Source organism: Schistocerca gregaria, chromosome 4 (genome assembly GCF_023897955.1).
Source record: "Schistocerca gregaria isolate iqSchGreg1 chromosome 4, iqSchGreg1.2, whole genome shotgun sequence".
Lineage (NCBI taxonomy): Eukaryota > Metazoa > Arthropoda > Insecta > Orthoptera > Acrididae > Schistocerca > Schistocerca gregaria.
The window spans coordinates 590,122,908-590,143,746 of record NC_064923.1 but is presented as its reverse complement, the minus strand read 5'-3'; the positions used below and the strand labels follow the sequence as shown (position 1 = coordinate 590,143,746).

The 20,839-nt window shown below is 43.4% G+C and overlaps 1 protein-coding gene and 1 non-coding gene across 2 annotated transcripts in view; both read left to right on the top strand.

Annotated features, from left to right (window-relative positions):
- Window positions 1-20,839, top strand: part of LOC126267821 (kappa-type opioid receptor-like) — a 609,253-nt gene that overhangs the window by 500,157 nt on the left and 88,257 nt on the right. Inside the window, exon 3 of the mRNA XM_049973127.1 lies at window positions 11,696-11,876. Coding sequence (XP_049829084.1) covers window positions 11,696-11,876 — 181 coding nt within the window. The remainder of the gene's footprint in view (window positions 1-11,695; window positions 11,877-20,839) is intronic.
- On the top strand, window positions 1,054-1,128 carry Trnas-cga (transfer RNA serine (anticodon CGA)). Its single transcript has one exon. It is a non-coding gene; the product is annotated as a tRNA-Ser (tRNA).

The following is a 20,839-nucleotide window of genomic DNA, read 5'->3' as shown; positions in this document are numbered from 1 at the left end:
CCAACCGATCCCTTCTTCTGGTCAAGTTGTGCCACAAACTTCTCTTCTCCCCGATCCTATTCAATACTTCCTCATGAGTTATGTGATCTACCCATCTTATCTTCAGCATTCTTCTGTAGCACCACATTTCGAAAGCTTCTATTCTCTTCTTATCCAAACTATTTATCGTCCATGTTTCACTTCCATACATGGCTACACTCCACACAAATACTTTCAGAAATGACTTCCATTATACTGAATGTTAACAAATTTCTCTTCTTCAGAAACGCTTTCCTTGCCATAGCCAGTCTACATTTTATATCCTCTCTACTACGACCATCATGAGGTATTTTGCTCCCCAAATAGCAAAACTCCTTTACTACTTTAAGTGTCTCATTTCCTGATCTAATTCCCTCAGCATCACCCGACTTAATTCGACTACATCCCATTATCCTCGTTTTGTTTTTGTTGATGTTTATCTTATACCTTCCTTTCAAGACACTGTCCATTCCATTCAACTGCTCTTCCAAGTCCTTTGCTGTCTCTGACAGAATTACAATGTCATCGGCGAACCTCAAAGTTTTTATTTCTTCTGCATGGATTTTAATACCTACTCCGAATTTTTCTTTTCTTTCCTTTACTGCTTGCTCAATATATATATATATTGAATAGCATCGGGGAGAGGCTACAACCCTGTCTCACTCCCTTCCCAACCACTGCTTCCCTTTCATGTCCCTCGACTCTTATAACTGCCATGTGGTTCCTGTACAAATTGTAAATAGCCTTTCGCTCCCTGTATTTTACCCCTGCCACCTTTATAATTTGAAAGAGAGTATTCCAGTCAACATTGTGAAAAGCTTATTCCAGTCAACATTGTGAAAAGCTTTCTCTAAGTCTACAAATGCTAGAAACGTAGCTTTGCCTTGCTTTAATATACCTTCTAAGGTTAGTCGTAGGGTCAGTATTGCCTCACGTGTTCCAACATTTCTACGGAGCAGAAGAGCTTCTGTAAAGTTTGGAAGGTAGGAGACGGATACTGGCAGAAGTAAAGCTGTGAATACCGGACGTCAGTCGTGCTTCGGTAGCTCAGTTGGTAGAGCACTTGCCCGCGAAAGGCAAAGGTCCCGAGTTCGAGTCTCGGTCGGGCACACAGTTTTAATCTGCCAGGAAGTTTCATATCAGCGCACACTCCGCTGCAGAGTGAAAATCTCATTCTGAGCTCTTGATGTTCATACAAGTGGTTCTCTTATTTCCAAAAGTCTCTTTAATGTTCCTGTAGGCAGTATCTACCTTACCCCTAGTGAGATAAGCCTCTATATCCTTACATTTGACCTCTAGTCATCCCTGCTTAGCCATTTTGCACTTCCTGTCGATCTAATTTTTGAGACGTCTGTATTCCTTTTTGCCTGCTTCATTTATTGCATTTTCTCCTTTCAACAATTAAATTCAATATTTCTTGTGTTACCCAAGGATTTCTAGCAGCCCTCGTCTTTTTACCTACTTGATCCTCTGATGCCTTCACTACTTCATCCCTCAAAGCTACCCATTCTTCTTCTACTGTACTTCTTTCCCCCATTCCTGTCAATGCTCCCTTATGCTCTCCCTGAAACACTGTACAACCTCTGGTTCTTTTAGTTTATCCAGGTCCCATCTCCTTAAATTCCCACCTTCTTGCAGTTTCTTCAGTTGTAATATACGTGTCATAACGAATAGATTGTGGTCAGAGTCCACATCTGCCCCTGGAAATGTCTTACAATTTAAAACCTGGTTCCTACATCTCTGTCTTAGCATTATATAATCTATCTGAAACCTGTCAGTATCTCCAGGCTTCTTCCATGTATACAGCCTAGAAGAAGACTGTCCAGCAGACTCTCATAAATTCGCTTCCCCATCCCCCACTAAATAAGACTCTCATTCTTAGACGTTCCCAGATGCTCACCGCCGTTCTTTATAAGCAACCGTATCAAGGTGTGTAAGTGATACCAAACAATGCGGCCTCCACCAGTTTCTGACTTTGAGATGGAGACCACTGCAGTGCCACATGAAGTACCAAATCACCTACCATTTTCGCCAATAGCAGCAGGCATCCACATTATCTGGGGACCTAAAGATCATCACTTGGCGCATTCACATCGCTGGTTCTCCTGCCGGGTGACTGTCTTCTGCTGACAGGCACCTCCATAGCAGTCACCTGTTAGAGCCTGGGCTGGAGGCGTACTGGTCTCTCTGTTGCTGTAGACTAGGTTCTGAGGGCCACCGTCGTCGCTGAACATGCCTCTGTGTGGTCATATGCCTTCGACTTTGCCCGTACTGAATGTTAGACTTTAAACATTGTGTATCCCGGAGTGGGACGCAGCGAAAACAAGTTATTCAGGGGTCCGGGAACTGCGTCCAATACACTTCGCTGACGCCGCAGCCGTTCGCTGCTCACTCGTGCTGCGCTGGCTTCCGGGCCGGTCGTTGTTGACCCCAGCGCTCCAAGTGCCGGCAGCCTCCGACGTCATCGAGCGGCAATTGCTCCCGCCTGACGTACTCCAGCCTCTACGCTTACTTGAACAAAAAACTGTTGCAATCAGGAAGGTTTTATCAACGGCTTTCCACGCAAATTCAGCCACCATCGCCATTATAACCCACGTACCGGCAAGGTAGGAGCACCCTCTGCTGACCTACGATAGGTCGATTCCTATTCCGCCAGAGGGTCACGTTCCCACCCGTTTGTGCCTGTTGGCTTCGAGTGTGGGTGAAGAAAGAGTTGAAGTGGTTTATGATCACTTTCCAGTGCATTACAAACTACATTTGTGTAGCCAAGATGACGCCCGAGCTGTTAGACCTTCAGTCTAGGAGTTACTGCAAGGAGAGCCGTGTCGGGTAATAGCGTCTTAATCTCCTGTTACAATGATAATAAACTAAAGCCAGATGTTGAATTCACCTTGGGGTGGCATTATTATTCGCGAACTTGGAATGGGCGGTGTAGGTGAGGAAGTTGTGTCGTTTGAGATTATTGTCACAGATGTAGGTAGGGTGTATGAAGAGGAATTGTCAAAATTCATTTGTATGACGGGAAAAATCTTTCGATGAAAGGAGTCCTGTAAATATGGGCTCTTAAAGCGCCTACCTTCAGAGCTCTGAGCACTTCTTCAGTAGAAGAGATGTGTTTCACAACTGGGATGACGACCAACTGCTCATAGATCTTAAGACATGCTTCTTATAGCCCAAGTTTTACTACATCTTTATGTTTCGAATGATCGTTCGTGTCATATCCTGCAGTAGGTCCATTCCTTCTGCGACACCCTGTGTAGTGACAATAGTGGTAGTTAAGGGGGAGATTTTATAAGATAAGGATGAGGTGTTGGCATAATGTGTAGGCAAATGTTGTTGACTCAATTTTCTCAGGAACCCGATGGCAACTTCAGTGCCTGTTCTATGCAAGTTACAGAGAAATATGTGAATAGTTTTGTCAGAGAAGAGGGAGGATCATTCTTCAGGTGAAGATGCAGCTCTTTGGCTCGGGTTGAGATCGACCTGCCTCATCAGTTTTTAATACAGTTTACGTAACAGAATATATGTTACTGAATAGACCAGAAACTTCGTGGACATGATACGTTATGCAATTTACCATTGTTACTTCGCTTAGAGATACATACCTTTGTGTGCTATTAAGGTTTGAGTTCTTTTTCTTTATATGATCCTCGAATGAAATAAAACTCTTTAAAGACATGGCTGAAATCGCTTTCGCCGTATGGAGAACTCTGTTACAGGACCACACCGACACGTATTTGAGTAACACAAGTTGGTTCTAATGAAACTTTCTCTCCTTGCGATGGTCCCCACGAAAACCGAATGATCGTAATACAACAAAATTTCCGAAAACATTTGTAACCAATGAAAGAAACGCGTTTTAATTTCTATTTGAGAGGGCAAATTTAGTTAATTGCGTATCATGGTTGTGTTGCAGGCTGCAAACGTCGCTCATTGTGACAACCATTAGCATCTATGACAGCCAGCAACCGCACTAAAGATACTATTTCACAACTATCTGCAGCACGGGCGGCCTGTGTGACTGAGCGGTTCTAGACGCTTCAGTCTGGAACCGCGCGACCGCTACAGCCGCAGGCTCGAATCCTACCTCGGGAATGGATGTATGTGATGTCCTTAGGTTAGTTAGGTTCAAGTAGTTCTAAGTTCTAGGGGACTGATGACCTCAGATGTCAAGTCCCATAGTGCTCAGAGCCATTTGAACCCTTTTTTTATCTGCAGCACTTTTCGAACGGTGGACCATGAAATGTTCAGCTGTCGTGGCACAGCTCCTACTCTGCTTGAAGGTACTACATTGCGTCCAGCCATGACAACAGTACATCTACATCCATACTCCGCAAGCCACCTGACGGTGTGTGGCGGAGGGTACCCTGAGTACCTCTATCGGTTCTCCCTTCTATTCCAGTCTCGTATTGTACGTGGAAAGAAGGATTGTCGGTATGCTTCTGTGTGGGCTCCAATCTCTCTGATTTTATCCTCATGGTCTCTTCGCGAGATATACGTAGGAGGGAGCAATATACTGCTTGACTCTTCGGTGAAGGTAAGTTCTCGGAGCTTTAACAAGAGCCCGTACCGAGCTACTGAGCGTCTCTCCTGCAGAGTCTTCCACTGGAGTTTATCTATCATCTCCGTAACGCTTTCGCGATTACTAAATGATCCTGTAACGAAGCGCACTGCTCTCCGTTGGATCTTCTCTATCTCTTCTATCAACCCTATCTGGTACCGATCCCACACTGCTGAGCAGTATTCAAGCAATGGGCGAACAAACATACTGTAATCTACTTTCTTTGTTTTCGGATTGCATTTCCTTAGGATTCTTCCAATGAATCTGTCTGGCATCTGCTTTACCGACTATCAACTTTATATGATCATTCCATATTAAATCACTCCTACTGCGTACTCCCAGATAATTTATGGAATTAACTGTTTCCAGTTGCTGACCTGCTATTTTGTAGCTAAATGATAAGGGACCTATCTTTCTATGTATTCGCATCACATTACACTTGTCTACATTGAGATTCAATTGCCATTCCGTGCACCATGCGTCAATTCGCTGCAGATCCTCCTGCATTTCAGGACAATTTTCCATTGTTGCAACAACCTGTGGGCATCTCCTGATTCATTTACTGCGTTTATACTCGCGATGAGCAACAGTACTACTGCTGTTGCTTTGATAAAACAGCGTCTTCTCACCTTTCCCGGAGTCACGTTGACTGACTGCGACCGTTATTCACTCTGAAGCTTGTGTTTCACCTCTACGTCGCCGTAGCAGTACCGGCGCCTAACGGCAAGTCGTGACATTAACACTACTAACAACGCACATTCTGCGATGCACATTGTCAACAGTTTCATATCCATATCGTAAATATGTTTCCGTCTGCACTGGCTCTAGTGACGAAAGTCTAATTATAACCATCCTGTACATTTCAAACACACCCTTTCTCAACATTCAATAACCAAATTCATCTGTGACAGACTATTTTATAGTCATGGATCGAGACGTCAGTTTTCGAAGACTAATAAAACTCTACGCCATAGCGACGACATGATGTTTCGGCAATTAATCCTTAATATAGGGACAGTTTACCATGAATTAATATGTACTGCATAATTCAGTAATTAATGATAGCAAAGGGAGTCTGTCAAATAGCGCTAGTTGTTTATTCATGCCAATCATGTTTGTAAAGTAATATCTGGACTGGAATGACGTGGAGAGAACAGCGCTGGCAACGTGAAGAGGTGTCGCACCGGATCGAGCAGCAGACGGCTAAACTTCCTTTTACTAGCGGAACAGTTAAGCGGACAGAATACTCTGGCTATTAGGTACACTTGTACACTGCTGTAATTACCTGTTCTCTTTTTGTATCGTCCTGAGGCATCTTGTTGAGTCTCTTAAATTCATAAAAATGATGTAAGCAACTCATGGGATCAATTATACATTTTATGCAAATTTACTGTTTCAAATTTGTAAATCAACTTAAACTGTACATTTCTTCGAGACATATGCGCTTGGATCATTATGGAAAGGCTCATCGTTTCACAGGCATAGATTAGTTGATGAACCTTTAGTAATTTTTGTACAGTTCCAACATTTTTTACGAATTCGTAGCGTGACCGATCGGGCGCTGAAGCCACACCCATCACTGCCATGCTCACAAGCTAATGGCCTCCATTCCGCAAATATCTGCGCCTGACTGCCTTTTCTTGCATAGCCTTCACTACTTTGGATTCTGACGTCAGAATTTCGACATAGCATACTGTCTCATGAGTACAATGTAAATTTTTTACAATTATTACTGCGGTTACAGAATGGCATGCCGCTGTGTGCGACTCTGTACCTTACATTTATGTGTTAATTTACTAATTCATTTTATAATTTATTTATTCTTTTCTGTGCTTTGCCGAGCTCAGAGCGACAACTGTTCAGCTTCTGTAGTACACCGGCCTCTCAAGTTAACGGACGCCACTGCTATTGTCCGAGCACTCTACCTGCCCAGCGCCCACAGCTTTCTCCTGAAGCCTTGTGTTAGTTTCCAGTCCATTACAATTCACCAGCTCTGCATGGGAAAGGCTCACGCCAAAACCCATCTACTTGCAACATAAAAAGCTGAACTGACGTGGTAGTACATTAAAGTAGTGGAATACAAGACATACCAGAACGCGCTGAAAAGTAATGCCTCCGAATCTCTTATACGAAAACGCTTACAGTTTTTTAAATAAAACAAACTTTATTCACATTAGACATTCTTAGTCTTCATGTCTACATACTTATCTCTCATCATTGTCACCCTGGCGACGAACACATTTCACGCAGCGAGAGACTTGTTTGTTGATACTGTCACTGTAGAGTGTTTGTTGACGGGGCAACAACCTTAGCACTGCTTGCACCGCTTCATCACTATCAAAGTGAAGTGCTTGAAGTGCATCCTTAAGTTCTGAAAGCATATGAAAATAGCGCGGGACCAAGCCTGGACTGTATGGAGTCTGGTAGATGACAGTGAACGTAAGGTGTTGGACTGTTCCAGATGTCGCAGCGCTCGTGTGTGATCGGTCATTGCCACGCTCAAAGACAGGGTGCTCCATGTGTGGACGGACTGTTCGACTTCGTGCATTTAACTTTCTGAGTTTTCAGTTTTCACTCCGTCTGTTACGTTCCACATCGCCATGTTACACGCCACGAGTACAATTCCAAGCCCTCTTGCGGAAGACAGTAGCAACTTGTGTCTGCAAAACGGGAAATTATTATGCTTGACATCCAATACCTCAACCGATATAGAGAACAGAATAAAAAATTCGGAGACATTACTGTCCAGCACGCGCCCTAATGACATCTCTATAAACATTAATTGATCGTTTTTGGTATTGGATTAGTTTTCCAAATTGAATTAGGGTTCTTTTGAGCAGTCTCTCAACTTTGTGAAGTTAATACAAGAAATGTTTTAAATTTTCTAAATTTCAACAAGAGCTAAGTTTTTGTCCACTCTGTATTTACTAAAATAATTGTGCTACACGGTTCATAGAATGCTCCTTATTTTTTTTTTTTTTTTTTTTTTTTTGTGAACAGAGCTTTAATTTGACATGCAGATTTTATACCTAACGCACTTCGGTAGCCGAAGTCGCGCGAACGTTGCCGAAGGTCGTCATACAGAGATTATATGGGCAGCAGTAAATACTCGGCGTGACACAAAATCCATGTCATTGCCCTGCAAACACCGTTCTCTGTGTTAGTTGTAATGTGGACGACACAGACGAACACCGTTTCCTATGTGGTGCGTCGGCGTGCGTATGGTTCCTTCTCCAGCAGACACTGCCCCTTTACCTCCCGACGCGAACGCACATATTGTCCCCAATTTGCTTCTCTATCCCAACGGGACGTATTTTACACAATAAAATATGCATGCGGTCACATGGATGAGGGGGATTACCGTCCTTTATCTTTTAAGAAATGGCCGGCCGGAGTGGCCGTGCGGTTCTAGACGCTTCAGTCTGGAACCGCGTGACCGCTACGGTCGCTGGCTCGAATCCTTCCTCGGGCATGGATGTGTGGGATGTCCTTAGGTTAGTTAGGTTTAAGTAGTTCTAAGTTCTAGGGGACTGATGACCACAAATGTTAAGTCCCATAGTGGTCAGAGCCATTTGACCCCCTTTTTTTCAGAAATGACTCCAAGGATGTGATCGACTTTTGGACGTTATTACTAACACGTCACCACACAACGAGACAACACGTGAAGTACCAGTCCTCTTTTCCTAACTACTTAGGGAGCATTTTTTACAACCCGACCCATAGTTGGAAGCGTCCCGGAGAGCGAGGCTGACAAGCGCAGCTTTATTTTGAAGACCATCAAAGACTCGGCGCTGCTTTCCGAAGAAGGCATGCTCCAACCGCCGTGTTGAAAACGAGCGGTCGTCGATTTGTTTTCGCACATGAGGAGCATCTTCGCGGTATATTCTTTTGTTGCTTTCAAGGATAAATATGAGTTTTCTGTTATTCTTTTACACTATTCGAGCAAAAAATTAAAAAACAACATACAGACCTACACAAAACCGCCTTCTTAGTTACCTACATTCAGTAGTTTCTAGTCAGTGGATGGAAATTAGCTGTAGAGAAAGTGCTGTTTCATTTAATAACGTTGTTTTAAAGAAAACGGTTAGATTCATGGTGGTGGATGAAATTGTCATTGCCATAATTTTCCCAGCAAGGTGAGGAGAGGTGGTAGTGTAAGGTTCGTCATCACCAGTCTCTGCGCAAATGTCGTGGATTACATTCCAAACTTCTCTGTAGTGTCTGATGAAGTGAGGGCATGTAGCACTGTCGATGATCCGTCCGTCGTATATCACGTTAAGCTCTGCTAACCCGTTGGTGCTCTTAGTGACGAGTAGGCTATATGCCGGCACTGTGTTCCGCCCCCTCCCTTCCCTCATCCACAGCTACATAAATCCGACACTACACTCTACAAACAGTCATCATAGCCATACACGTAACACTTCATAACAGATTGGAGGAAAGCAACGGCAAACTATCTCCACTAGGACTTTGCCACGAGCGGCGGTTCAGGATTCCTGCATCTGCTACCCTATGCTATACCTTGAGTATGAGGCTATTTGTAATTATTATTATTATTGTTGTTGTTGTTGTTGTTGATGTGTCGGCCACTGTGAGAGTCAGCTACAACACAAACAAGGAAGGAAAGATGTTGCGATGGTCGGTGGAAGGGATCTAAAATGATCTGTACATTAAACTTTCTAATTAATAGGACAATTTATTTCTAAAAAGAAAAAAAGCATAACTTTATTTCTCCATATCAGGTGCCTTGATGCTCTTCTGTGCCTCCTACGTTTATTTACACTCACACCCTATTACCACTCTGAGAGAGCAGGCTAAGTATGATCTTCCTTTCACTCAGTACTGATGCTCTCAAAGACTGCGACCGTACTGAGGCTGACGAGCGATGGGCGCCTGGTTAACCAGCGTTGACAGGGGGCGCTGAACCCTTTCCAACGGCGGACGGGTCAGCGCCTTCTTGATGACGTCTCGCGGCACTGCGCTGATCGGTGTGCAGTCGATGCTTTAGCACTACACAATTATTATTATTATTATTATTATTATTATTATTATTACTGTCCTCTTATGCCTAGCTGCAATGCATCTTATACTTGTTATTAAGAATGGGTTTTCAAATCAACCGTCAAGCGTCTGCTTTCTTTGGTACACTTAACTCCGGTCCTATTTGGCAACCTCTTGCATATCTTTAACATGCATATCTTTTGACCAACCACTTTAGAAGACACGTTACTGTACACTACTGGCCATTAAAATTGCTACACCAAGAAGAAATGGAGATGATCAACGGTTATTCATTGGACAAATATATTATATTAGAAATGATAGGTGATTACATTTTTACGCAATGGGTGCATAGATCCTGAGAAATAAGTACCCAGAACAACCACCTCTGGCCGTAATAATGGCCTTGATACGCCTGGGAATTGAGTCAAACAGAGCATGGCTGGCACACACAGGTACAGCTGCCAATGCAGCTTCAAAACGATAACACAGCTCATCAATAGTAGTGACTGACGTGTTGTGAAGAGCCAGTTGCTCGGCCACCATTAACCAGACGTTTTCAGTTGGTGAGAGATCTGGAGAATGTGTTGGCCAGGGCAGCAGTCGAACATTTTCTGTATCCAGAAAGGCCCATACAGGACCTGCAACATGCGGTCGTACATTATCCTGCTGAAATGTATAGAGTTTCACAGGAATCGAATGAAGGGTAGAGCCACGGGTCGTAACACATCTGAAATGTAACGTCCACTGTTCAAAGTGCCGTCAGAGCGAACAAGAGGCGACCGAGACGTTTAAGCAATGGCACCCCATACCATCACGCCGGGAGATAAGCCAGTATGGCGATGCCGAATACACGCTTCCTTTGTGCGTTCACCGCGATGTCGCCAAACACGGTTGCGACCATCATGATGCTGTAACCAGAACCTGGATTCATCCGAAAAAATGACGTTTTGCAATTCATGCACCCAGGCTCTTGATTAAGTACACCATCGCGGGCGCTCCTGTCTGTGATGCAGCGTTAAGGGTAACCGCAGCCATGGTCTCCGAGCTGATAGTCCATGCTGCTGGAAACGTCGTCGAACTGTTCGTGCAGATGGTTGTTTTCTTGGAAATGTCCCCATATGTTGACTCAAGGATCGAGACGTGGCTGCACGATCCGTTACAGCCATGCGGATAAAATGTCTGTCATCTCGACTGCTAGTGATACGAGACCGTTGGGAATTCATCACGGCGTTCCGTATTACCCTCCTGAACCCACCGACTCCATATTCTGCTAACAGTCATTGGATCTCGACCAACGCGAGCAGCAATGTCGCAATACGATAAACCGTAATCGCGATAGACTACAGTCCGACCTTTATCAAAGTCTGAAATGTGATGGCACACATTTCTCCTCCTCACACGAGGCATCACGACAACGTTACCACCAGGCAACGCTGGTCAACTGCTGTTTGTGTATGATAAATCGGTTGGAAACTTTCCTCATGTCAGCACATTGTAGGTGTCGCCACCGGCGCCAACTTTGTGTGAATACTCTGAAAAGCTAATCATTTGCATATCACAGCATCATCTTCCTGTCGGTTAAATTCCGCGCCTGTAGCACGTCATCTTAGTGGTGTAGCAATTTTAATGGCAAGTGGTGTATCTGTGTTCTGTATGCTAAGCAAAGCGACCTCCTTGTGTTTCGAGTCTGGACCCTGTCAAACGCTTATCGAGCTGCCACCTCTCTCCCCTCTTCCTAAACTGGTGGGTGTGATCACTTAAGTGACTTCCCTCGGGCCTCATAGGGCTACATTGTCATATGGTGTGGAGGCGTAATTTTGGAAGCGAAAGAGGTGCTTTTCTTTAAGACGAGAGTGGCTGACTTATTGGTGTTAAAAGACGTAGCCTGCAGCGCAGTGTTATACGATGCCTTATGTGAATCTGCTGCGCTTTAGCTAGGTGTACAGTAATCGTTTCGCCAGACTGTGCCTCGTGTTTCAGGCAAGGCGGTGCTGTTTATCGGACTGACGATCCTGGCTATTAGCTTCCAGCGCTCCTTCACTACCTGCGAATTGCTGCATGACTGTGGTAGTGGCTGGCCAGTCGATAGTGAGGAGGCGTGCTGTGTTGCAGGCAAGGCGGTGCCGTTCGTGGAGCTGACGGTGGCGCATGCGTCGGTGCTGACCATCCTGGCCATCAGCTTCGAGCGCTACTACGCCATCTGCGAGCCGCTGCGGGCCGGCTACGTCTGCACCAAGGCGCGCGCGCTGCTCATCTGTCTGCTCGCCTGGGCCCTCGCAGCCCTCCTCACCAGGTAGACACACAAGCTTTCTGCATCTACGTAGTAATCTCTGTGACTTTCTTGCAGTGTTTTCCGCGAGCGAGCTTCTAGTAGGAAATGCTAAACAACTCTCATCGAGGTATAGTGCATGTCGTTCGCAGTTGATTCTTGTAGTAGTGTCTGCAAACATCTCGCTCCATTGAAAATACGTCATCTATTGCTTCTGGAACGTTACGGTGCTAGATAATTGCTTATGTTGCATCCTGAATCCTGTGTTACGCTTCAAATTCGAGCCTTTTGTTCGAGAGGACTCAACTCTTTGAGGTGCCGTCGTTTCAGCAAACGACAGTATCGCAAAACGACTGAAGGCAAATGCTGGTATGGCTTATCAATAAATCCAAAGCTTATACCTTCTCCTATTTTTCATCGCTCTTGTCCGTCGTCAGCTTGTCAACTGGTTTGAATCGTGCTGTATGATAACTAGTTCAACTTATCGACTAGAGCGTACATTCTGTCTTACGTGCTCTTCCTCTTCACACACACTTTTCCACTACTCCTTATTCCATTGCAAACTTAACTGTTGTCGGATGCAGAATAAATCGATCTTAATTTTGTAGCAGCCTCAAGGAGTTAACAGCCACGAATTTTCGACCAAGTACTCCTTGTTTATTGTCAATGGGAACGACTCCTAGTAGTCTACTCGTAAGCACTTACATAGTCCAGCTGCTGCCTGTGACGACACCGAGGCCCTTGTTATAGCTACATATATATAATCTTATCAAAAGTATACGGACACCTATTGGTGGACATTAATTTGGGGTGCATACAAGCTTCGCCTTTGCGACAGCTTGGACTCTGCTGGAACTACTTACAGTGATGTGTCTGAATGTCTGTGGAGGAATGCAGCCCATACCACACAAAGGCCCGAAACTGATGATGACGGACGTAGGAGTCTTGATCGAAGTCGACCTTATAACTCAGAATGGTCTTTGTATTGCGTTCGGGTTGGGACAGTCAATTTTAGGAATGTTATTGTCCGCAAACCATTGCCTCACAGATGCTGCTTTACGACAGGGTGAACTGTCATGTTGATACAGTCATCGTCTTCTAACTGTTCTTCTGCTGTATGCAGTCCAATTTGCTTTGAAACGTGTTCATGTCCTTCCGAGTTTAGCTCTTTCTCAACCGCAATAAATAGACATCACCCTAACCACGGGGAACGCTAACACTGTTTCCTCCACACCTCTCTGCTGATGGCAAGTCATGTTCTCCTGTCATTCGCCAAACCCTTAAACTTCCACCGGATTGCTAGGTGGAATAGCGTGATGCGTCACTGCAAATCACTCCTTTCTAGTCGCCCGCATCTCGTGGTCGTGCGGTAGCGTTCTCGCTTCCCACGCCCGGGTTCCCGGGTTCGATTCCCAGCGGGGTCAGGGATTTTCTCTGCCTCGTGATGGCTGGGTGTTGTGTGAAGTCTTTAGGTTAGTTAGGTTTACGTAGTTCTACGTTCTAGGGGATTGAGGACCATAGATGTTAAGTCCCATAGTGCTCAGAGCCCACTTCTGCCGTTACTGTTTCTTCACTGACAACACAATACTCACCGCTGCTTTTTAAACTGGTAAATTCACCTCTGCTGTCATATAGTTGTCCATTTCACATTACACAGCAGTGTTCTCTCACTTTTGACCGTATAGTGTAACGATATACGTTGACTGTAAGTTATATGCACCTGCTTCAACCGTGAGATAGCCGTATCCCATGCCGAGCTGATAAGGGTGTTTTCAGTGATTTTTATTATAGAGGCTTCTTTAATTACATTGTGGCAAAAGCCATTAATGTGAGTGACAAAGAAGTTTCGTCAAATTTGATCAGGTGACCATGCTGTAGACCATGCTCAATTAAAGCAGATTTTTCAAGGCAGTATAGGCGATAAACCTCTTATGGTCATTCCTGCATTGTTCAACAGTGCGCTTTGGGGCAACATAATTAAAGAGGCTCTTGAAACAAAAGTCACTGAAATCCTAATAGAGACATCAGCTTACAGTTCAAGCTTGTGTTGCTGAAGCGCGCATCGAACACTGAGTCAACATATGTCCAGACATGGCGATACGGTGGCCTCCAGTGACGACACTACCTGAAGGTAGAGAAAATTAGGGCATACCAGCAGCACACCAGTAGTCATTCCATTCCACAATGTTCAGGCAGTACTTGGTCGAAACTTCGTGGCACTTTAATCTTTTGACGCGGCCGGCTCAAATGGTTCAAATGGCTCCGAGCACTATGGGACTTAACAGCTATGGTCATCAGTCCCCTACAACTCAGAACTACTTAAAACTAACTAACCTAAGGACATCACACAACACCCAGTCATCAGGAGGCAGAGAAAATCCCTGACCCCGCCGGGAATCGAACCCGGGAAGCGAGAACGCTACCGGACGACCACGAGCTGCGGACACAGCTGGTAATCAGAGAACATTTTATTGACTGTAACCGCCGCAAGACGCTCCGATGTTATATTACAAAACTGCACGTGAAGGAAACATGGTGCAGTATCATACGCTTGTGCCTGCTAAACGTAAAGAAGGCTAGCTTGTCGATTTCACTAGTTTCTTCCTATATTACCGGACGAGAAGACTGTTCCACGATTTGCCTTGGTACCTCTTCTGACACCACCACCACCAGGAGGCCAGCTTCGCCCTAAGGATAAGATACACAACACTAGGAAGCACCTGGATGTATACATACGTGCTCTTATGGTGCGAATCTGTAATTGCCAAGAACTCTCAAGGCCATGCCCTGGCAAAGATTCAGTGCGGCTACAAATTCCTAACAAACAACATCACGGAAGGAAGCCATAGAAAATCAGAAAGGAAAATTCAATCAGCTTTTCTAAAACCAGTGCAGTGCGGACCACAAATCTGCCGAACGCACAGACATCAACTTGACGGCGAGAGATATCTTCTCCGTGGGACAAACTTCTTTGTAAAATAATGACTTTGAACAAGCAGTCCGCAAGTCCCCCAGTGAAAGGGTGGACGCAGTACGGCGTCAGACCAGCTGTATCCTCACGAAGGCAAAGCCAATAGCGCTAAACAAGTCTACGGATCAGCGCAGTGGCCTACGTGCACCACACAATGATGCAAGCAATTTGGTTCTTCCTGCTGAGGTCAACGCAGCCGTAATAGTGGAACATTCGGGCTGTGATACGAATATCTGCATGATACTGCCAAAGGTACTTTCCAGAAGCTCCCACGCGACCCAAAATTGGGAATAAAAATAATAAAAAATCATCTGAGCTTCTTAAGCACTCGTCGCTGGAGGGAAGTGTGTCAAAAATGTTCTGCCTCAGGCACCGAAACATTGTCTTAGACACAACCCAGATGCTAGACATTTCTATCGATAAATGATGATACGTCCGTTATTTTGTCTCTGAACAAGGAATATCTCATCAAAATTCTCACTAACACACAGTTCACTATGCAAGTGTTCAAAAATCTTCAAATGTGTGTGAAATCTTATGGGACTTAACTGCTAAGGTCATCAGTCCCTAAGCTTACACACTACTTAACCTAAATTATCCTACGGACAAACACACACACCCATGCCCGAGGGAGGACTCGAACCTGCGCTGGGACCAGCCGCACAGTCCACGACTGCAGCGCCTGAGACCGCTCGGCTAATCCCGCGCGGCTATGCAAGTGTATCAAGACGATACTTCCTCTTAATTGACGCCCTCACGCACCACTGAAGAAATAGATGCTTTGGCCACAGAATTTCTATGCACGCTGATCTGTACTTGCACGTCATTACCCATTATTATCCGGCACAGAAGTGCACTGCGGTAAATATTTTGGTACGTGGTGCAAAAATGATAACAGATATCAACACACCTATGAGCTCAGCCACCTACAAGAGGTCAACAGCAATGAAGGTTACGACAATCACCAAATAAATAAAGTTGTATCTAGTAAGAAACAAAACAAAACCAACGACGAGGAACAGGAAAATAGTTCGCTGTTTTCATATTCTGTGAGTCCGTGTTGTGTAAGAAGAAGAGACACAAACTCAAATCGTTGTTAAGGCCTCCATCAAAACTCCTCCAGTTACTAAAACCAGTTAAAGATGCGGCACGTCTCAGAACACATTCGATCTACAAAATACCTGGCGAGCGCGTTCTTTCTACCATCTAATAAAAAGTGCGCACTACAAGACAACTGAGGAGAGAGCATTAGTGGTTTTATTGTCTGCGCTACCCAGAAAAATCCGCTTTAGCTGAGCACACGCTAGAAGATGGTCACGGAAGAAATCTGAAGAAACCTTTGTCGTGGCTCACACTAACGGCTCCTCGTATAGTGTAATTTCGGACACTATTGGAATACGAAGCACTGAAAACCTTCCTAGTAGAGATATCCACCTGCATCTCACCACTGGCGGGAATCCAGCTATGGCTGGTTTGAAGCGGGCGCATTTAAAACATCGATTCAACGAATGCGCTTTTATGGCGGTGCCGTTAGTACCAGTGACGTCACACCATCAACGAGAGTAGGACTATATAAGAGGGTATCAGTAGCTAAATGGCGAAAAAAAAAGTTTTATCACCAGCTTTTGTTGTTTCTTATCCACCTCTTACGTTTTAAAAAGTCTGCAGGCTGCAGAGCAGCGTAATAAGGAATCGAAATTCAATACAGGAAAAAAAAACTGACTGGCAGTCATACCACTTGACAATGGCCGAGAAGTGGTTGGTCGAAAGCTAATGGCACTGTAACCGCTTGACGACGCTGGAAGCCCGAGAACATTTTAGGCAGTGTTACTGCTAGATACTACATTTTCCTCTGGTGTTGTATCTTATTCTCTACTAACCACTTTTTCCATCCAACGTTCTCGCCACTACACACTTCCGTGCTTAATTTTTAACGTTTTCCTGTTTCTTCTGCTCTACATTTTACTGTTGCGTAGATTTCGCTTACTTGCTATTTCAATCTCCAGACGTATAGTTTGAAACACTACTCACAGCTCCACCTTAGTGGCAAAGAGCCGTATTTAAACTCAATTAAACTCAATCTCTGTGTTACCACATAGGATAGGGCTTGTCGATACGTAGGCGAAGGCACGGAAGCAAAATTAGGATTCAGCATACCGTTGATGAAGAAGTACTTATGGCTGTAGTAGAAGCTGTGATTGAACATAGTTTGCCAAAAACCTATATGTTTACTCACAACGAAAGTTGTAAGGATGAGAACCGTTCTGAAGCATGGACAATTATATAACGGCACTCAAATCACATTTCTTTACGCCGTAGTAGTGGCCACTCTTGGACTAAACCAACCAGCCACCTCCTAAATGATTATCTTTCTCAACCTCACACGTCGTATTGCAAATTTACTGGGGACGGCAATGGATACTGCTACTGAGTGAATTGTGTGCTCCGACTGTCACTGGATAATACTTCAACACAGACACTCAACGTTTCTTCTGCAATCATATTATTATCGGAACACTCTACCTTTGTCTCTGTGAACACATGTTAAGCACAAACTTCACCATATTCTCCAAAGAGGAAAAGTGAATAACACTACAAAAGAAATCAAAAGTATAAAACAGGACCGCTATCTCAGACCTGAAAGTGTACTCGTGGTATTCGGCGACAGCTGTGGGTAGTCTACTTTTTTTATGTAAATCATATATGTGATCAATAATTTCTGAAATTAACCTTAAATGCAAGTTTCCAAAAGGAATATATCTTTCGCTTCTAGCCTACATCTAAATATGCTATTTATGCTTTCTGCCTCGCTTGAAAATTCTAAACGTCTTTTGTGACTAGTTCTCTGCACAAAACATTTTTAATAGAAGAGATATAGCAAATATGCATAGCTAATATTGTTCCACTGCAATACAATACTTAAATACTTGACCGACAGATTTTCTTAGTGTGCTTTCTCCTGGAAGCTACAATTATGCCAACTCATAAGGCGTGATTACTTTGTTAGCTTATTCGCAGCATGTACTATCAATACCGGCTCATTTTTGGTCATGATGAAAACATTTGTTAAAATATGTCGATCCATAATGGAAATTTTTCTATTTAATTTGCAAAACTTCTACAAGATCAAGTACTGCAGAAATCTGCAATATATTTTACACAAATTAGTCCTCATTTGTAGTTCTTGATTTACTACGGTAATACGTCATGAATTATGCAACATCCGAATCGAGCTTTTCCTTTGGTTGAAAGATATGGAGGACACAGCGAGTCATAATAATTAATAAATAGGTGTGCTTGTCATTACGTTACTTCATTTGGTTAGAATTTACTAGTTAATAGTTAGTACTACACAAAGTTTATTGGTCAACTGATAGCAACGTAGGAAACCAAACAGCTATTCAAGAGTGTGTTTGCAGTTTCTTTGAAATGCTTTTCTAGACATTAAACTTCTTGGATTAATGTTTCTAAAAATGTTTGTTGTTGAATTATGGAAAACATTTCTTGGCAGAAAATTAGGACCAAGTGTTGATATCATGAGCCTAATTTAAAAAGCGGTTATAATTTAAAGTTTATCATAGATACTACAGTACTGCACCCAAACGAAATACAGATTGAAGTGGCAATGAAGCGATTGCCGAGAATAAAACAGCATTCGTCCTGCAATAATAAAATGGGAAATCATTCCGTATGTTTTTTTACTTCTTCATAAAGAAAGTAGTGTTTCTAGTCTAACTGCAGATGGAGCAATATTAGATATCCATATTTGATATTAGGACGATTAAATTTGTCAAGAAGACGAAATATTTTCACTATTTGGAGGCTGTGTTCGAATAAATTTACTAGTTCCATGGTATTTAGTCGAGTTCGGTAGTATACGTCTTCAGAACTCCAGCAACTTGTGGATACCTCTCTCCATGTGTACACTTGGAACTGTGATGATCGTTCAGGATGCTATTGCACTAGATGCCTGTTAATTGAGTTGTTTATTGACACTGACCTAGAAAGCCGTCTCACGTATTTAACTAATTACTGAAGAAACCAAAAGGTTTAGCCGTAAGGTTGTACACAGAATATGCTGTTGATTATAGTAGAGACGGTAGAGGTTTCTAAACTCAGTAATCTGAGGTAGGGAACAAATGATAGTAAATGAGTGATTAGTTTCTCGTTGATTAGAAAATAATTACGTTTTATACAATAAGTTGAGACACATATGAAGTGTTACAAGTGGCGACCGCGAATCTCACTGCGCGCAAAATAGTAAAATTTTACATTCTCTCGGAGGTACCTGTTGTCTGATGTAGAATGAGCTAGGCAAATAACACCCCACCAACCAGTTGCTCTTCGTTTTCCACCGGGTTTTCAGACATCAGTTATTTTATGTGACCCAACAGCAAGAAATTTACCGTTGCCACGCAATATATCAAGGTGTTTGGAAATATAAATAACAGCACAAAATAACCAGTCATCAAATTTTTAGTGTTTGATTTAAGACTCGTTTCGAAAGTCGTGCTCCACTGTCTGGCGGCAGTTGCTATGTTTAGCTGCGGTGTGCTGCTCCTTTCCAGTCTGCGTCAAAATATCTGTAGTCCTGCGTAGATTCGTTGCGTACTTTCTTCGAGGGTACTACATTTGAGCTTAACACGTTCTATGTTCATAAGACCAGAGCAGCTGATCCAAATTCTGGAACTGCCATATAATGAAGTCGCATTGTCTCCGAAACGTGACGTATGTAATTTAAACTAGAAATTTGTTGCCAGGTTACTTTATATTTTTATTCGTATTTTAAACAGTCACGGAAATACCAATCAAACACTTGTATATGTGAAGATTGTATTTTGTTTCCAAAATTTGCGCCATCAATGACGTGTGCCTCATTCATTAGTGATTCAAGACCTCGTTCCACCTGAAATAATAGATGCTGACATAGATTCATTACCTCAAATACTCATTTCAGTATCGTGTCGTTGTTATAAGGGGGACTTTGTACAGAGTATTACAAACCCTTAGGATGCAAATTACACATCTTATACAGGAGACTAATCTGAGTATTTTGAATGAGCTTAGGGACCAATGGAGTGTTTCTGTCAAGCGATACGATGTTTCGATGGAGTAACACATGTGAGTAACTTGTCTGTAATCTGCTTATGTTGAGTAACAGACAGACGTCTACCATATCAGTACTGGTGACGTTATATCTAAAAACGATACATCGAAATAGTCAGTAACCAGCTGCATGAAAGAAATTTAATATCTTAACCGGTTTCGGACATTTAGTGTCTTTCTTCGGAATCTATGGTCTTCTGAAGAAGGGCACTAAGTGCCCGAAACCGTTTAAGAAATTAAATTTGTTTTATGCAACGCGCTGCTGATAATTTCGGTATACACAACTACAGTTGCTGAGGATGTATAAAATGATGGTGGTGCTTACAGTTCACGACTACTTGTTGAAGATGAAAAATATTTATTTAATGATTGGTACAGCAGGCTTTAGTGCTCAGAAAACAGAACAAATGTACTGGGAAAGGTTACGCAGCATACGGCATGCGAGTTGGCCGTGGTTCTGCAAAAAAAAGTATTTTCGCTCCGAAGAATATGAGGCGGTGGTGCTGATTTGTTCAGGAAAAGATTAACCGGTAGCCACTCATCAACTACCACGCGCTACCCTCGAAGGGTACAGCGTGGAGAGTATTGGTGGATTACCTGCGGCGTCACAATGCACGCATTTGGACAGGTAGTCACGTTTAACACTAGCTATGAGCTTAAATTGTTGCTGTTATCAGTAAAATGATCATGTCAGTGAAATACTACATAATCATTTCCAAATATCACTTTCTTGTTTCGAAGAAGTCAGTTCCGGATCCTCAACAATCTGTTTCATTTTGATCCTAGAGATTTCGAACTTCATCTTTGTTCCGGATCTACTCTGATCTGTTACACGTCCAGGTAGTCTAATATTAACATACGGCAGGCTATGAGACAGATGACGTTCCTATGTTAACAGTTTTATATGCGC